The sequence below is a fragment of the Moschus berezovskii genome, chromosome 16 (assembly GCF_049115385.1).
Source record: "Moschus berezovskii isolate FMDL1 chromosome 16, NW_MosBer_1.0, whole genome shotgun sequence".
In the NCBI taxonomy this organism is placed as follows: Eukaryota; Metazoa; Chordata; class Mammalia; order Artiodactyla; family Moschidae; genus Moschus; species Moschus berezovskii.
Genome location: NC_142475.1, coordinates 26,572,538 through 26,592,490, shown reverse-complemented (window position 1 = coordinate 26,592,490; position 19,953 = coordinate 26,572,538). Strand labels below are relative to the sequence as shown.

Genomic DNA, 19,953 nt, shown 5'->3' with positions numbered 1-19,953 from the left:
TTAGGATGGACTGGTTGGATCTCCTTGCAGTCCACGGGACTCTCAAGAGTATTCTCCAACACCACAGTTCAAAAGCATCAATTCTTTGGTGGTCAGCTTTCTTTATAGTCCAACTCTCACATCCATACGTGACTACTGGAAAAACCATAGCTTTCACTAGACAGACATTTGTTGGCAAAGTAATGTCTCTGCTTTTTAATATGATGTCTAGGTTGGCCATAGCTTTTCTTCCAAGGAACAAGTGTCTTTTAATTTCATGGCTATAGTCACCATCCGCAGTGATTTTGGAGCCCCCAAAAGTAAAGTCTCTCACTATTTTCATTGTTTCCCCATCTTTGCCATGAAGTGATGGGACTGGTTGCCATGATCTTAGTTTTCCGAATGCTGAGATTTAAGCCAACATTTTCACTCTCCTCTTTCACTTTCATCAAGAGGATGAAAGTTCTTCTTCTTTCTGCCATAAGGGTGGTGTCATCTACGTATCTGAGGTTATTGAAATTTCTCCCAACAATTTTGATTCCAGCTTGTGCTTCATCCAGCCCGGCATTTCTCGTGATGTATAATGCATAAAAGTTAAATAAGCAGGTTGACAATATACAGCCTTGACTTACTCCTTTCCTGATTTGGAACCAGTCTGTTGTTCCATGTCCAGTTCTAACTGTTGCTTTTTGACCTGCATACAAGTTTCTCAGGAGGCAGGTCAGGTGGTCTGGTATTCCCATCTCTTGACTTTTCCACTGTTTGTTGTGATCCACACAGTAAAAGACTTCAGCATAGTCAGTAGAGCAGAAGTAGATGTTTTTCTAGTATTCTCTTGCTTTTTTGATGATCCAGCGGATATTGGCAATTTGATCTCTGGTTCGTCTGCCTTTTCTAAATCCAGCTTGAACATCTGGAAGTTCATGGTTCATGTATTGCTGAAGCCTGGCTTGGAGAATTTTGAGCATGAATTTACTAGCATGTGAGATGAGTGCAATTGTGCGGTAGTTTGAGCATTCTTTGGCATTGCCTTTCTTTGGGATTGGAATGAAGACTGACCTTTTCCAGTCCTGTGGCCACTGCTGAGTTTTCCAAATTTGCTGGCATATTGAGTGCAACACTTTCACAGCATCATCTTTTAGGATGTGAAATAGCTCAACTGGAATTCCATCACCTCCACTAGCTTTGTTCATAGTGATGCTTTCTAAGGCCCACTTGACTTCACATTCCAGGATGTCTGGCTCTAGGTGAGTGATCACACCATCGTGATTATCTGAGTCCTGAAGATCTTTTTGGTACAGTTCTTCTGTGTATTCTTGCCACCTCTTCTTAATATCTTCTGCTTCTGTTAGGTCCATACCTTTTCTGTCCTTTATTGTGCCTATCTTTGCATGAAATGTTCCCTTGGTATTCTAATTTTCTTGAAGAGCGCTCTAGTCTTTCCCATTTTATTGTTTTCCTCTATTTCTTTGCACTGATCACTGAAGAAGGTTTTCTGTCTCTCCTTGCTATTCTTTGGAACTAGAATATAGTTCCATTCAAATGGTTATATCTTTCCTTTTCTCTTTTGCCTTTAGCTTCTCTTCTTTTCTCAGCTATTTGTAGGCCTCATCAGACAACCATTTTGCTTTTTTACAGTTCTTTTTCTTGGGGATGGTCTGAATCCCTGTCTCCTGTACAGTGTCACGAACCTCTGCCCATAGTTCTTCAGGCACTCTGTCTGTCAGATATAATCCCTTAAATCTGTTTGTCACTTCCACTGTATAATCATAAGGGATTTGATTTATAACTGTAATAATGTAACAATCTCCAAGATGCCATTTTTATTTCAGTTTTTTTAAAACAATGTAACAAACTTAAATCTGAGGGGCAGGTTTGCATTTTAGTAATAATAAATGTGAAATTAGTTTCTCCAGAGCCACAGGTTTTGAAAGTAGACAAAGTGACACTGAGTTGTTGTAGTAAAGTACATCATGATATTGCTGCCTTCTAAATTTCAGCAGGTGGCCTTTAGTTCTAGGTAGCTAAAGAGAATTTAATATTTTACATCTTATAAAACATTTTTATCAGACCAACAAGTGCCTGCAAACACTGGGCCTTAACTATTTGAGAAAAACAACAGGCCTTAGCGGTTTTCTTTGTTATTGTCATACCAAATGCTGCACTACTTAATTGCAGTGTGTTAAAAAATACAATGAAATACCAGAACAATAGCCTGTTTATAGAAGGCCTTTGCAGCCAGTCACAGTTTTAAATATTCATTGGACATTGTGACATATTCTGTTCCTGCCTCCAATAATTTTTTCTTTTCTTTTTTTTACTGAGGTAGTGTGGTATATAGCACCCAGCTTCCTGAAACAGTTGAAAAGAATTTGGAGAATGATGGACAGGAGAGATACGAATGAGAATGTATCTGTTATCAACCTCTGGGATTCTGTTGGTGTAAGAAACACATTGACCCTCTTCACCTTCAGATTAAAAATAACACCACGTAGTCCATCAGAAGAAAATTCATATGGGTTTATAATTCATTTGGTTTCTGCCATGTATATCTCCTTGGCCCATATTAGTCCTTCAATAAGATTTTTTAAATAAATTAAAAATTTAAATTTACTCTATATCCTCTTCAGTATATATACTACCATAATGAAGTCAGTCCTCTCTGGGGAGGTGGGGACAGTGGGGAATGCGGGACCTGGGCATTAACTGAACTGGAAGGGATACTGTCGGATAGTGGTCGCTTTGAGAGAAATAACTGAGTTTTGGGACTTTGGGGGAATTGGTGTAAGAGAGGAGGCTAAAGGTGGAAGTGATGGGGTTATGGTAGGGCATAAGGGGGCCCGGCAAGCGTGGTGGTGATGACTGAAATGTAGAAAGAGAAATGAAAGAAGGCAGGGAATGTGTGGCCTCTAACTTGATGGGAGTGCTGTATATCAACAGTTTCACAGTTGATTTGCCGGGCTTGCTCAGAGGACTGAAAACGTCAGCCTAAGAGTTTTTAGAAGTCCTGACATGGTCTCCTCTGGTCTCACTCATATGAGAGAGAAAGCAGGGGAGGAAACAGTAATCTGGCTACTTGCACTTGGCAAAACTTACCATTTTTTCTTCTACCCTTTTGTTTCTTCTTGTCCCCCAAACAAAAGCGAAACCCACTTAACCAAAAATGTGTCTGTCTTCTCAATTTTGGGTATTTGAGGGAGGGCCCTCCTCTTCCCCTCACCAATGGAAGAATTTAGAATGAATTCCAAAGGTCTACTATTTGAATTATTTTGTCTGAGTTGCTCAAACACAAAGGGAAATTAATGACATTAAAGCACACTTTTCTCTTTATTGAACTCTAGTTATAATTTGCAGTGTTTTGTTAGATTTGCTGTACAGCAAAGTGATTGAGTTTTATATATATATGTATATTCTTTCCCATTGTAGTTTATTTCAAAGTATTGAATATAGTTCCCTATGTTATACAGTGGGAACTTTTTGTTTGTCTATTTTGTATATGGTAGTTTGTATCTACTAATCCCCAAATCCTAGTTTATCCCTCTTTCCTTTGGTAACTATAAGTCTGTTTTCTGAGTTTTTCCCTGGTTTATAAATAAGTTAATTTGTATCATATTTTAGATATCACATATACGTGATATTGTGTAATATTTGTCTTTCTCTGTCTGACTTATTTCACTTAAATTGGATAATCTCTAGGTCTATCCATGTTGCTGCAAATGGCATTATTTATTCTTTTTATGGCTGAATAGTATTCCTTTGTATGTATACCACATCTTTATCCATTCATCTGTTGATAGACATTTAGATTACTTCCGTGTCTTGGCTATTTTAAATACTGCTACTGTGAGCATTGGGGTAAAGCACCCTTTTTTAAATAAGGCTTTCAGATTTCATGGAATCCACATGAGGGGATTCCAGATACAGGTTTAAAAAGAAAAAAAGAGTTAATTCTTGTGTTTCAGTTAGATTTGTATTCACACTATTTATTTTTTCATTTATTTGAAAAACTTGTTTAGAAATCAGTCTTAAAACCTTTTGTTTGGTATTTAACAAAAATATAATAGTCTTTTAGATTATGTGTTGTAAGAAGAATTTGATAAGATTTTGTACATCTTTCCATGATGCTTTGATTTGCTTTTTTTTTTTTAGAAGAAATTTCAGTATTTAACAGTTAGTGGAATTATCTTTTTAGATGAAATGGGATATTTTGTTTTTGAACTGTAAGAAAGTTTTCATGATTTGCTCTCCAGTTCCTTTGACTCTTACCTTTGTAAATTTCCAGAAAACAAACAAAACAAAGCAAAAACAATGGGAAAGATACACACACGTATATAGAAACAGTATTCAGAAACTAAGAAGGCAGAAAAAAATTAGAGATATGATTAATATATTAATATATATCATATTATGTATAATATGATATAAATGATATTATAAATTAGATATGAAACAGGGGAAGAGATGCAGTAAGGGAATATTGACCTCATTTCCTCTTTACGGAGCACTCTTTTTCACTTGGCAATTCTTTTCTAGAGGATTGCTTTTAATTCCCTTTCTCTTGTAGATGCCGTTTGGAGGCCCTGTTGTTTTCTGTGAGTACTGATCAGTTTTCTCTGTTAAATAGATATTTTCTAAAAGTTATTTCTTTAAGCAGTGTTTTAAACTTGTAAGCTTTATTTCAGAGCTTTTTCATTCATGTGTCGTTGCAGTAAACAGTATCCAAATTACTTGTTGTATTGTCAATTCTGTGTATTTCCTCTGTGCTCTATGCATTCATGTAATACGTTTTTGTGAAACGTATTTTTTTCTTTTTTGTAGATTGTATTTAATGAAGAGCTTGGGAATCCTTTTATCATAATTCACAGTATCTCATTGCTGAAAGCTGAAGAACATTCAGTAGCTACTCTCCTCCTCCGAATAGAGAAAGAGGAATTGGCTATGAAAGGAAGTGGTTTCTATGTTTCCTTGGACTGCGTCACTATTAGTAAGAAATATGAAGGTAAAATAACTAAATTCTGATCTCTCTGTGGTGGTTGCCATAATTCAGTAGGTTTTGAAATGCAAGGCTGTTCCTGTAAATGCTGTTTGCTTTTTCTTAAGCATTGTGTTGTGATTATAGTACCTGCCGCCCAGTGGAATGAATATTTATAGGTAGTTTCTCCTTAGGTATGGATTATAAAAAAAAAATAATTATGTGTTTCCACAGTTGAATACAACTTTTGTGTAAAAGGAGACACTGCTACATATTTTGGAAGAATTTAAAGTATATGTTTTTAATATATACAAAAATATATGTTAATATGTAACATTAAGCACAAGATTTGTTCTTCAAAATGTTTAGTGTAATTTGTTCTTCTTCCCGGTGTTGTAGTTTTATCTCTAGAGGAACACAGTAACTTAAATATTTAGATTAGATGTTGGAAACTTTCTAACGGCTAGGTGGTAACCATAGGACCTATCACAGTTATTCAACTAGGATCCTGTGCTGCAAAAGCAGCTGTAGATGAAGGCATAAATGAATGAGTATAGCTGTATTCCAACTGTATTCCATTTACAAAGGCATAAATAAATGAGTATAGCTGTTTATTTATTAACACTGATGTTTGAATTTTATACAATTTTACATGTATTTAAATATTCTTTTGACTTTTTTGAACCATTTAAAAATGTAAAATTTATTTTTCAGCTCACAGGTCATAGTTTATAGATCCCTGCTTTAGATAAATAAAAGCTTTGTTTTTTAAATTAAGGTACGTAACATAGGAGGAATCACCATGGGTGTTTTTCCTTCTCTAGGACAGTCCACAGTGGCACTCTGCTGCAGCTTTAGCTCAGCTCCGTGGCTTCCATTGTCTTCATCTTTGTTTCCTTCATTCGGCTGGACAGTTGTATTTAGACTCACCTTTCTTTTTTTTCTCTCCAGCCAACTTTAATTATTGTAATTGTAGAAACATTCTTTCTGTGGTTGACTTTATTTTCTTTTCTGGATGTTTCAGTTCCTTTATTCCCTGAATTACTAATATAATTGTGTTACTTTGTATTTTCTAATGAATATAATAGAGCAGTGTTGTATTTCTAGACTGTTGAGTGGAACATTTGATAAATTATATTTTGTGGTCAAGTAAGTTTGAAAATGTAGGCATACAATAGCTACATTTCACATTAAGCATTGTCAAGTTTCTAAAAATCTTGGGTAAAAAAAGAAAATATAATTTTGATCCAGCCTTTCCCAACCCATTTAGCCATGGAATTCACTTCAGACCTACTGTTTTCTATCCCACATGTTGGGAAAAACCATCCTATAAAATACAGTGTGTCTGAGGTTGGCTCTTTGGAGTCAGGTAGGACTCTGCCTTGCATGTACCTGTGGAAGAAAAATAGTAGTTTTTACTTGACGAAATGAAAAGTCCATACTTAAATATATATGAAGTGAATGTGTGAATATAGGTGAGGATTTAGAGAGAAAAATTACATATTTTAGAATGGGTTGTATTATTATGTATGTATATGTATTATGGGAAGGATTGAGGGCAGAAGGAGAAGAGGTCATCAGAGGATGAGATGGCTGGATGAAATCACTTGAATATTTTCAGATGTTTTTATAATAGTTTTTTGTTTGTAATTTTCCTGTTCTGAAATGCTTTATTTTCTCACAGATAATAAATATGAAATGGCTAAGCGTAATATTCTCCGTGGGAAGTCCGTGCCACATTATGCTGCTATTGAACCTGATGGGAACGGTCTGATGATTGTCTCCTACAAGTCCTTTACATTTGTTCAAGCTGGTCAGGATCTTGAAGAAAGGAAGGATGAAAACATGTCCGAGGAAATCAAAGGTGATTTTACTTTGAATCATAAAGCTCCTGTGTAAAATAGATCTGACTTGTCCTCCTAGCTGGGTTATAAGTTTTACCAGGTCAAGATTGGCACTGAATTTTTCTTTGTTTTCCTTTATATTTCCCAAAATAGCCTTTCATAAAATATACCACCTACGTTGTGTGAACTGGTTCAATTTAATACTTTTCATAATTACCAAAATTGTTTTTTAAAATCTATGTATTATTTTACCTGATTAGATATTTAACAAATACTTAATGAATAAACAAATACTGATGTCTATTTGTTGTTGATATTTGAAAGTCCAGCATATTAGTATCATAGACAATAATTTTTAAAAATAAGCTAACCTCTTTTCATATGAAAGTGAAAGTCGCTTAGTCATGTATGACTCTTTGCGACCCCATGAACTATACAGTCCACAGAATTTTCCAGGCCACAATACTGGAGTGGGTAGCCTTTCCCTTCTCCAGGGGAATCTTCCCGACCCGGGAATCAAACTAGGGTCTCCTGCATTGCAGGCAGATTCTTTATCAACTGAGCTATCAGGGAAGCCTCTTCAGATAGGTATGAAGAGTCTTATAGGTATACATCTCTTCATATAGGTATGCTAGTTATGTGTTCTTCCTTTTCATACTGAACTGAAAGAAAATTCCTCGGGGGTATAATCACTTACGTTTTCTCAGTCTTGAATGAATGAATGAAGGTAATGTTTTAGAATGAAAAGAATAAAAAGGTCTTTCAGAAGAAGTTTATATGGAAATAATTCATATTCTTCTAAAAATATATTCAGGAGAACATTTCCCTATAATCATTGCTGTTCATATTTCTGATATTTATAGTCAGAGAATAGTATATTTTACTTAACAGATCTGCACAGTATTTAACAATCATATGTATTACTCTTTGAAGCTACCCTTTTTATTACTTTAACAACTTAATTATTTAAAATAAAAATCGGTTTCACTATTTTTATGTACTTACATAGCTCTTTAGGGTTTCCCTGATAGCTCAGTTGGTAAAGAATCCGCCTGCAATGTGGGAGACCTGGGTTTGATTCCTGGGTTGTGAAGATCCCCTGGAGAAGGGAAAGGCTACCCACTCCAGTGTTCTGGCCTGGAGAATTCTGTGGACTGCATAGGCCATGGGTTTGCAAAGAGTTGGAAATGACTGAGTGACTTTCATTTCCATATAGCTCTTTAAAAAATAAATTTATTGAGAAAATTTGAAAATACTTTTATAATCAATATTTGAAAAATATTTTCTCCAGGTTTATAAATATGAACGAATATAAGAATTGTGCGTGGTGGCCTTTAACTTCACCTCTTAACAGCGTACTTTCCACAAGAGTGATTTTTTTCACAAGATCCCTTTCTGAATAAACTCTACTGTTCTGTCTTAGTTATAATGTTAAACTCTCCTGGAGCTTAGCCAGAGTAGCTAGACCACATGCCCTTTAGAACTCCTTTGGTGAGTGGCTGAGGAAGAATGAAGCACTGCCTTCATCCTGGGAACCAGTCTGCCTAGTACCTAGGCCCACATGCTCCAAGACAGATTTGCAGCCTAGCTGGAACACATCATGTTTTTAAATCACTAGCCGCTAGTGTTTCTTGTGTTCACATCTAATGTTATGTTTGAATTCCTCCTGAATTTGTTCTTCTCGTTTAGTACAAACCACTTCCATTTAGTGTAAACCCTTCAATTTTTCTGTTTTCCTTCTAATAAACGGCCCTTACTTCTTGTACCCTCTTCCTCTTGGGAATGTATTTATTTTAATATCATCAGACTTTCACAATAAGAAAGGAAAATGGTTGTAACAAAAATTATGGATAGTTTGTTGCATGCTTTCTTTTAAGCTCTCTTCTGAGCATATATGCTGGTTTCATTTTCTGTAAACTTCAATTAGACTGATATTACCTATTACCTGGGCTTCCCAGGTGGCACAGTGGTAAAGAACCTATCTGTCAGTGCAGGAGACACAGGTTTGATCTCTGGTTCAGGAAGATCCCCTGGAGAAGGAAATGGCAACTTACTCCAGTATTCTTGCCTGGGAAATCCCATGGACAGAGGGGCCTGGTGGGTCACAAAGGAGTCAGACATGACTTAGTGACTAAACAACACCAATGCTTCTTTGTGATGAGTGAGTGGACGGATTAGTGTTTGTGGATGCTGTTAAGCAAATATTTGTCCATTTTGCATTTAAGCCCTGCTTTCTTACTTCATGGTTATAGTATTATGGGCCTAAAAGTATTTCTTAGGTAGATAGCTTTTTAGGAGCCAAGCAGAGGGCATAGTGAAGGAGTTGAAAGGAGGATTCTTTCACTGGGAACTTAGACTAAATATTCTGACAGCCCTTGAATTTACCATGAAGTTGCTTTCATGTTGTGGGGTAAAATAGCCAATACTTTTATAAGGAAAATATATCTTCTGTTTTTGTGTGGTTGTCTGTCCCACCAAACGGTTGTAGTCTCCTATATCACAGAGTTACTACATTGCCCCAACAGTGGAAAATCAAGGTTGTGATGAAAGTTTCAGGCAGGGTTTGTGACATATTTGGTATTCTTTTAACTTGGAATCCTGTGTATGTGTGTGTAAGAGGGAGAAGCAGGGATACTGGGAGGTAGGGAATAAAGAGTTGCTGTGATTTGTATTTTATGAGTGTACATCTTCTAGGGCATTAGGTAAGCCTGGAACAGGGAAATGTCAAGTGTGATTGCTACAACACTTTGAGTGAAAATTCCCCAAGGAGATCTCTGTGTATTTGTTCATAATTACTTTTTTGTGAGAAAATCACTAGAAAAGATGCTAGATAGGTGTTTTGTATGTTCTAGTTTCTGATTTTGTATGTTATGTTGTCGTCTCTGTTTTTTTTCTCTATTACATAATACATTTTTCTTTCCCAAAGAACCTCTGTATTACTGGCAACAGACTGAAGATGATTTGACAGTAACAATACAGCTTCCAGAAGACTGTACTAAGGAAGACATTCAAGTACAGTTTTTGCCTGATTCTGTCAACATTGTACTGAAGGGTCAGAGGTTTTTGGAAGGCAGTCTCTTTTCATCTATTGATCATGAAAGCAGTACATGGATAATTAAAGAAAATAATAGGTATTTTTTTTAGTTTTATTTATATTTGAAATTTTACCTTTTATTATTTTAAACTTTTTTTCTTCTTTTTATCTTTTCTGCAGTGGTTACATCAAGGGGGAATACTACGATAGGCTCATCGATACTGCTGATTAGTTTTCTTAGGATAGATTAAAAATGGAATTCCTGTGTCAAAGAGCACAGCTGTAGTTAAGGTTAAAGATACTAGCTTAGTTATTGTTTGCATTATGTTGTCATGCTTTTCATTACCAACTCTGGATACAATAAGAGTAATAATCATAATAAATGGTTGAAAATGGCTATTTATTTGAATTTTCGCATTTTAAACTTTTTAATGGAAATAATTTTTTTCTACTTTTAATTTGCTAACTAGATAATGTATTCCTGTGCTTTCTTATTGTTCATTGTTCAGTCGCTCAGTCTTATCCAACTCTTTGCAACCCCACGGACTCCAGCATACCAGGCTTCCCTGTCCTTGGCCATCTCTCAGAGTTTGCTCATACTCATGTGCATTGAATCGGTGATGCCATCCAAGCATCTTACCCTCTGTCATCCTCTTCTGCCTTCTGTCTTTCCCAGCATCAGGGTCTTTTCTAAGGAGTCAACTCTTTGCTTCAGGTGGCCAAAGTATTGGAGCTTCAGCATCAGTCCTTTCAATGAATATTCAGGGTTGAGTTCCTTTAGAATTACTTGAATTTAGAATTTTTATCTCCTTGCTGTTCAAGGGTCTCTCAAGAGTCTTCTCCAACACCACAGTTCAAAAGCATCAATTCTTCCTCGCCCAGCCTTCGTTATGGTCCAACTGTCACATCCGTACATGACTACTGGAAAAACCATAGCTTTGACTAGATGGACCTTTGCATGTCTCTGCTTTTTAATACACTGTCTGGGTTTGTCATAGCTTTCCTTCCAAGGAGCAAGCATCTTTTAATTTCATGGCTGCAGTCACCATCTGCAGTGATTTTGGAGTCCAAGAAGATAAAGTGAGTCACTGTTTCTGTTGTTTCCCCATCTATTTGCTATGAAGTGATGGGATCAGATGCCATGATTTTAGTTTTTTGATTGTTGAGTTTTAACGCAGCTTTTTCACTCTCTTTCACCTTCATCAAGAGGCTCTTTAGTTCCTCTTCACTTTCTGCCAATAAGGGTGGTGTCATCTGTCTATCTGCAGTTGTTGATATTTCTCTTGGCAGTCTTGATTCCAGCTTGTGCTTCATCCAGCCTGACATTTCGCATCATATACTCTGCATTTAAGGTGACAATATACATCCTTGTCTTACTCCTTACCCAGTTTTGAACCAGTCAGTTGTTCTATGTCTGGTTCTAACTGCTGCTTCTTGACCCACAAACAGGTTTCTCAGAAGACAGGTAAGGTGGTCTGGTATTCACATCTCTTTCAGAATTTTCCACAGTTTGTTGTGATCCACACAGTCAAAGGCTTTATGTAGTCAGTGAAATTGAGTGAGTCTTGATATGAACCTAAATGCCAAGAGTCTAAGAACTGTATATCTAATTCACAAAGTTTTTTAGGCTTTAAATTGAACAGATATCCTGAAATCATTTTATTAATGGAGAAATTTGGTGACTTGGTTATATTTTTATATATTGTTTAAAAAACTCTATATTCCAAAAGGTTCTTTTAAAAATATTTTATATTTCCATATATTCTATTTAAACATATATTACTAGTGTGTGCAGTTTGAGGATAGCATTTTCAAATAGGCAAACCAGCTGGAACATACTGTTAAATATAAGTCATCAAGCAGTCACTCAGCCAAGATTTAGGAGAAGAGCTGGACTATATGCAAAAATAGATTCAGCATTTAACACATGAACATAGACCAGTATTGTTTTTCCATGAAATTTGAGGTGCTTAATTACTATTTAATGTTACAAAAGGTAATTACAATGATGTGTGTGTGTGGTATCATTGGTTTAAAACACATGATATTTTTATATTATTCATCTCATTTTTAATAGTTCATGTTCTTACTTTGAAAGGATTTGTTAACTAATCTGTATTATGTATGGAGCTGTGTATTCCTTTTTGCTTGGATGGTAGGATGTGATTCTAGTTTTAAAATGTAGAAATGCATTTATGCTAAAAGAGTGACTGACTGAATATGCCAATTTAATGATGGTTCATAAATTCTTTATAAACCAAGACTGTATGAACTTGTTAACTTCTTCAGGTAGCAACTGACTAAGAACAGTATTTATACATTCTGGTCCCTAGGTACAAGTTCTTTAATAGTTATTTACATATATTTTTTCAGAGAGGCAGAATAGTGCAATAGTGAAGAACATGGACTTGGAGCCAGACTGCTTTACTAGCTTGTGACCTTGGCAAGTTACTTAACTTCTCGGTGCTTTTTTTGTTATTTGTAAAGTGCAGATGCTAATAGTACTTATTTTCTTTGTGGTGAGCCATAAATGAGTTAAAATATGTAAAGTGCTTAAGATAGCACTTAGCATGTGGTAAGCATTAGGTAAGTATAAGCTGCTGTCATTGTTTTTATTATCATCATTAATCATCCTCATCTTTTGAGATTAGCTTTCTCCTTAGAAGATATAACTATATCTGGGCATTATTAATTGTGGTGGTAGTTTTTAATGGTAATGATAGCAACTCATTATGTAAGAAAGATATTTTGTATAGTCTCTTTAAATAAAAGTAGTTTTAGAAAATTTGAAAGTGCTGTAGTTAATTCATGAGGTGGTGATAATAGCCTTGAAAATAGCTGATAAGTTAGCATGTTCTATTTTATAATCATGATAATAGTTGTTATTGTGTTCTTGCAATTGTTTCCTTGCAGTTGAGTTCCAGGGCATCGGTTAGTATGACCCACATGTACCAGAGATGGCACGTGGAAAAGGTTGCTTTGTTGTGGAACAGGTGCCACCACCCCACTTTTCTCTGTATTACCGCAGCAGCCAGCTTACCTGGATTCCCTTTCCTAGTCAAAAGGCACATGGGCAATTCCCTACCCCATGTCCACAGTCTGCCCTGACTCATCTCTCTCTCCCTTTCCTGCTGTATTAGTCCTTAATCTAAAGTTCCTTTATGGGTTCTTTTGTATTGATTTAAGCTGCCTGATCTTTAGTAATCATATTATGACTACTAGTTTGGTGATAGTGAAGGTAATTGTTGGCTCCACACACAGAGAGATACCTTTAGTTATAGGCCCTTTTCAGTTAACTTTATGTGCCCATCACTGCATCTCCATTCCCCAGTGAAATAACTCATAGATAACATCCTGCTTATATTTCCACTACTTAAGATTGGTAACACTCAGCACACCTGAACTGCACAAGTTCTTTCTGAGGGTGATTTGACTTTCCCAATAGTCCAGTGATACTTTTATATTTGTTAAGTCTGCCTTGTTTACTCCTGGATGATAGGTTTTCCATCATATGCGAAACTAAAAGGAACATGATTTTTGGTAAAACATTCCTTGGACACCAGAGGAATAATTTCTATGGAAGATTCTTCTGTTTGATATTGGTTGTATAGTTTGTGTAGCTGCTTAATGTAACATAACTTTCCTCATTTTACACATCTAGCTTGGACATTTCCTTGATTAAGAAGAATGAAGGCATGACATGGCCAGAGCTAGTGGTCGGTGATAAACAAGGGGAATTTATAAGAGACTCAGCTCAGTGTGCTGCAATAGCTGAACGTTTGATGCATTTGACCTCTGATGAACTGGTAAGCAACTGCAATAGTAGTGGGACTTCCCAAGGATTCAGAAGTATGTGGGGATTATACTATGTTTTTCAAATGTCATTTTGCTTTTCCTAATGTAAAAGACATTAGGTATTACTGACTAGTGTTTGAATATCACTTGAAATTCTAATATTTATTCCCTATTCACTAACTGAATATATATATGTGTGTGTGGGCATGTTGTACATACAGGGTGGGTGTGCATGCACGTATGTATGTATATATGTATCTCTCGGTCTCTCAATATATGTGGAGAGAAAAGGAGATACGTAATTGATCCTTGAACAATGCAGGGGTTAGGGGGCCCACCCTGTACACTCAAAAATCTGAGTTTATAGTTGGTCTTATATATCTGCTATTCCACATCCTCAGATTCAACCGGTTGCATATTATGTATTTCTGTAGTGTGTATTTTAAGTTCAGTTCAGTCGCTGAATCATATCCAGCTCTTTGAGACGCTATGGACTGCAGCATGCCAGGCCTCCCTGTCCATCATCAGCTCCTGGAGCTTGCTAAAACTCATGTCCATTGAGTCAGTGATGCCATCCAACCATCTCATCCTCTGTCGTCCCCTTCTCCTTCTGCCTTCAGTCTTTTAAGTAGATGCTTCCAGTTCAAACCCATGTCGTTCAGGTGTCAACTGTATCTGCCTATATATCTGTATTCTCCTTTAGAAGAATTGACTGACCAATGCTGACAGGGACAAAATTTTGATTTTACACCCTACTTTGCTAATAATCTATTTGTAATCATTGACATTTTTTGGGTGATCTTAGAATATCACAAGGGGTGTGTATACATACACACTACATATAACTATGGTTTTTTGTTGAATATGTTCCTCCCCTGATAACGTTTAAGATAATGTTAAGAATTTGAACAAATACAGCAATACACCAGAACTTCAGTTATCTTTATTTACCAGATCTTACATCAGCACATTTAAAATGTCTGATTTATTGCCATCTGGAATTATAGCAATGAGGAGGGTTGTATAAAGAAGTATTCATACTGTAGAGCAACCCACTCCAGTGTTCTTACATGGAGAATCCCAGGGACGGGGGAGCCTGGTTGGCTGCCGTCTATGGGGTCGCACAGAGTCGGACACGACTGAAGTGACTTAGCAGCAGCAAGATAGAAAAGAAAGATTAGAATATTGAAAGTAAATGTCTCTGATGAAAGAAAACATGACCAAAATGGAGAAACCATGTTTCACATTTTCCAGCATAATGGAAAATTTCAAGAATCACTGGAATTCTATGTATGACTACAGAACTTTGATTTCATAGCCTTGTTACAAGTCATGCAGACTGCATTTCTCTATGCTCATTAATTCAGCAAGTATTTATTGTGATAGGGCTCTGGGGATATAATTATAGAGACAGTAATGGAGGTTTGTTGTGAGATTGTAGATAATTGCTGCTAACTGCCTTTTAAACTTGATTTCAAATGAATGTTGTTAGATAAATGACTAAGTTATTTATGCCTGAATACTAGTGTATTTGTTAGTTTTAAAATAACAGAATTTTGTCATCTCTAACTGAAGGTAGTTTTTGTTTTTCAAATCTTTATACCTTTACTTGCCTTACTACATTGATTAGAACCTCTAATCACGGTAAAATAAAATTACTCTCTTTTACATACTGCTGGTTTGGTTTACTGGTATTATTGAAGAGCTTTACATCTCTGTGAGGAATATTGGGGTCTATAATATTTGTTTTGTTTTGTTACTTTTTGTATATGGATAATGCTGAGTTCATAAAATGAGTAAGGAAGTGTTTCTGTCTTCTGTTTCTGGAAGATATTGTAGACTTGGCATTATATCTTCTTTCATGTTTGATGGAAGTTGCTAGTGAAACTGTCTGGAGTCTTCTTTTTTTGAAGGTTTTAAACCATAAATTTAAGTTGTTTAGTAGATATTTTGGACATTTATTTCAATTGACTTTATTTTTCTTCTTTTTTTTCAGTTTCCAGTTTTGTTCATTTCTGTTAGGACATATATTACTTTCTCTTTGCTTGCTTTGGATTTATTTTGCTATTTTTTTTGAAGGTGAAAGCTTAGATGATTTTTTTTTAAACCTTCCTTTTTTAATGAAAACATTTAATTCTCTACACTTCTTTCTAAATACTACATTAGCTGCATCCTCCAAATTTTCTGCCTGTTTTCTTAATCCCATTAGTGGCTTGCCTGGTAACTCAGACGGTAAAGTGTTGGCCTACAATGAGGGAGACCTGGATTCAATCCCTGGGTCGGGAAGATCCTCTGGAGAAGGAAATGGCAACCCACTCCAGTACTCTTGCCTGGAAAATCCCATGGACTGAGGAGTCTGGTAGGCTAAGTCCGTGGGGTTGCAAAGAGTCGGACATGACTGAGCCACTTCACTTCACTTCAGTTTTTTGCCTGGCTGGTTTATTTTTTGTCTGTTCTTAAACCTAGGGCAGAACTTTTCACATATCTTAGCTAAAAGTGTGGCATGTTTACCAGGGTTTCTCTTCCTGTGTAGGCCCTGATTTCTAATTTTTGTCTCCAAGTACTTTGACAATTATCAAAATTCAGCTTTTTAGCCTTTTATCCACTGTTTTCCCTTGTCTTTTTCAGCTCAGCTTGAAATAGCAGATAGCTTGAGGAAAACAGCATGGAGTCTTGGGTTTTCTTTGCTTTCTCTTTTCTCTATACTCTTGTCTTTTTCAGTACTGGCTGCCTCAGTAGTCCTTAGCTTTTCATTTTTGCCCTCTTATTTCTAGTGTTAGTTGCTCCAGTTCTTTGGGACCCCATGGACTATAGCCCACTGAGCTGATCTGTCCATGGAATTTACCAGGCAAGAATACTGGAGTGAGTTGCCATTTCCTACTCCAGGGGATCTTCCCCTCCCAAGGATCAAACCTGCACATCCCATATTGCAGGCAGATTCTTAGCTAAGCCTCTAGGGGAGCCCGATATGAGTAATTGAAAGGGGGAGGGAGAGTACTTTCTGTTCTGCTGGATGCACGCATCTTCTTGAGTCAGTGTACCAGAATGCGTGCATGCACGCTAAGTCACTTCAGTCGTGTCCGACTCTTTGCAACCCTATGGACCGTGGCTGGCCAGGCTCCTCTGTCCATGGGATCCTCCAGGCAAGAATACTAGAGTGGACAGCCATTCCCTTCTCCAGGGGTGGAACCTGAGTCTCTTATGTGTCTTGCATTGGCAGGAGGGTACTTGACCACTATAGCTACTTGGAAAGCCCATGGCCCAGCTCATTGCTGGAATTACCTTCTAACCAGTCACTGTAATCATTGTTTCCTTTGATATTTAGGATGAGCAGACAACCATAGCTCAGTCAGTTCAGTTCAGTCGCTCAGTCATGTCCCACTCTTTGCGACCCCATGAGCTGCAGCATGCCAGGCCCCCCTGTCCATCACCAACTCCCAGAGTTCACCCAAACTCATGTCCACTGAGTTGGTGATGCCATCCAACCATCTCATCCTCTGTCATCCCCTTCTCCTGCCCTCAATCTTTCCCAGCATCAGGGTCTTTTCAAATGAGTCGTCTCTTCGCATCAGGTGGCCAAAGTATTGGAGTTTCAGCTTCAACATCAATCCTTCCAGTGAACAACCATAGCTAGCTTGCTCTATATCTCAGCTGGAAATGGACAGATCTGATAATGTCTGTAACTTTCAGACATTTTGTTTCGGACCCTTTTGGGTTCTTAAATTCTGAATAACATGACTGTATTTTGGCAAACTAGGTATGTGGACATTTTATCAGTTGCTATAGAATTGTATTTCTGTTACATGCATGTGAATATACAATTTATAACTTGAGTAATCCTTTTTCACTCTTTGAGAGAAAAACATCAAACAGTGATTTTTGCAGACAGTGAAACATATTAAAATCAGTGATTCCATTATTCTTTGCATTTAGCTTATTTTTAACTATACCTCTGTGTTTTTGTTTGGGTGGATATTTGTGTGTGTGTTTTAGTGTTGATTCTAGAGATTATGGTGTCTGTCTTCAACTTATCACCATGTGTCTTCATCTCATATCTTGAGTTCATTTAACTCCTATCTTGGGAACTTTATAGTATAATTCCATTCCTCCATCCTTTGTATTATTTTTGTCATTTTATTTCTACCTTATAAACTCAATATGTTACAACTTTAGTCACTTGTCTTTTAAAGAGATTAAAAACGCAGTGTGGAAAAGTCTTGCGTTGATCCAAATATTTGTCATTTCCTCTTTCACACTGTTTATTCAGATTTCTATCTGATGTCAACTTTTTCCTGCTGAAGAATTTTCTTATCATTTCTTGCATTGTAGTTCTGCTGGATAAATTCTTTCTGCTGGATAATTCTTTTGTTTTTCTGCAGACATCCATATGCAAAAATGCATGCCTTTTTTTCTTTTAAAGCTAATTTTCTCAAGTGTGTAAGACACTGATGATGGGTTTTTTACCTTTCAGAGCTTCAAGCATACTCTATTGTTTTCTGGCTTGTATAGTTTCTAATAAGTCAACTGTCATTTGTAACTTGGTTCCTCTATTTATAGTATGATTTCCTCTTCTGACCACTTTAAAATTTTCTCTTTATTACTTAAGAGAATGATTTTATTTTTCTTATTTTCAGCAATTTCATTGTAATGTGACTTACTGATTTTTTTTCTTAATGTTTGTTATGCTTGAGATTCTTTGACCTGTAAGATTATCATTTTAAATCAAGTTTGAAAGAAAATTGCCATTATTTCTTGAAATATTTTTTCTATTCTTCTTGCATCCTTCCAAATACTTATATGTTAGACCATTTGATGTGGTTCCATAGGGCACTGGGGTTCTTATTTTCTGTGTCTTTTTAGCTTTTGTCTTCTCTGTGCTTCATTTTTAGGTGGACTCTTTTATCTTTTACCAGGGTTTTCCTGGTGGCTCAGGCAGTAAAGAATCACCTGAAGTGTGGGAGACCTAGGTTTGATCCCTGGGTTGGGAAGATCTCCTGAAGAAGTGAATGGCCACCCACTTATTCTTGCCTGGAGAATCCCCATGGACATAGAATCCTCATGGGCTACAGTCCATGGGATCATAGAGTCAGACCAACTGACTGACTAAGCACAGCACAGCACATATTACTATTTTAGAGAGACTATTGAATTTTAAGTAGACTCAGACTTACTGGTTGTCTTTTCTTCTGCCATGTCTAATCAGCTCTCAGTACCATCTATTTTGTTTTCCATTTCAGGTATTGTATTTTTATGTCTAGAATTTCAGTTTAGTTCTTTTTTATATCTTCTGTATTTCTCAATGTTTGTTTTTCTTTATATCTTTGAGTATATAGAACATGTTTTTAATAGCTGTTTTCATATCTTTTTCTGCTGATTCTATCAGTCTATTATTTTTGTGACTATTTTTGTTTAAGTTTTTATTGGTCCTGAGTCTGAAATTCAGTATTTCATTATTTCTGTAATCTCAACATCTTTAAATGTGAAAACATTAATGCTCTTATTGTTGTTTCTTTTCTGGTCCAAGAATCCAAATCCAGATAAAGATAAACCTCCTTGTAATGCTCAAGAGTTAGAAGAATGTGATATTTTCTTTGAAGAGAACTTCAGTTTATGCAGATTTGATGGCAATACATTAAAAACTACTCATGTGGTAAGTTCTTAATAATGATATTTATAAAAATTTGTGAATAGAGAGAAGTTATTCAGATGAGATAATAAGTGATTGACTAAATACTATTTTGCAAAGATAGATTGATTGGCATTTACTGTCTGTGACAAATTTCTTCTTTTCCTAAAGTAGCCATCTTTTCATACCATCACCCATAATTAAACAGTGTTGTATGTTTGGTACTACTGCATAGTGATATCTTTCAGTGGTTTTTTTCCTGTGCATGTTTTTTATATGTAGTTGTGCCTGCAATATATGACAACTTAATATCTAACTGTTCCTCTCATTCACTATCCTTTTGTAATATTTTTTAGATACTTAACTTTTTTTAAACTAATAGCTGGATATTATGATACTCAAAGGAATTATAAAAAGGAGCATTTCTGAATTATACCTGTGTAGAGAAGTGATGTGGAATTGCATAAGATCATTGGGTATAAAAAGGTGTCATTGAAGCTTGTACCAAAATTGCTTACTCTTAAGATTAATTTCTATGTCTGCTGTGCTCCCCACCCCATCAACACATAACACGAATAACTTCTGAAAAGCACAGAGATAACATTTTGCTTACTGCAGTATACCTAACACCTGTCAAAGATTCTGATTCTGATAGGTGCTTAAAAACATTTTTAGACTGATCTGTTGGTGACAATCATAAAAA

The 19,953-nt window shown here is 36.2% G+C and overlaps 1 protein-coding gene across 2 annotated transcripts in view; it reads left to right on the top strand.

Moving 5' to 3' along the window:
* Positions 1-19,953, top strand: part of NUDCD1 (NudC domain containing 1) — a 93,384-nt gene that overhangs the window by 33,690 nt on the left and 39,741 nt on the right. For both annotated transcript variants that reach the window (XM_088844760.1, XM_055431700.2), the window contains 5 exons: positions 4,798-4,978; positions 6,636-6,815; positions 9,722-9,926; positions 13,491-13,635; positions 19,149-19,274. In XM_088844760.1, the coding sequence (XP_088700886.1) occupies positions 4,798-4,978; positions 6,636-6,815; positions 9,722-9,926; positions 13,491-13,635; positions 19,149-19,274 (837 nt within the window). The remainder of the gene's footprint in view (positions 1-4,797; positions 4,979-6,635; positions 6,816-9,721; positions 9,927-13,490; positions 13,636-19,148; positions 19,275-19,953) is intronic.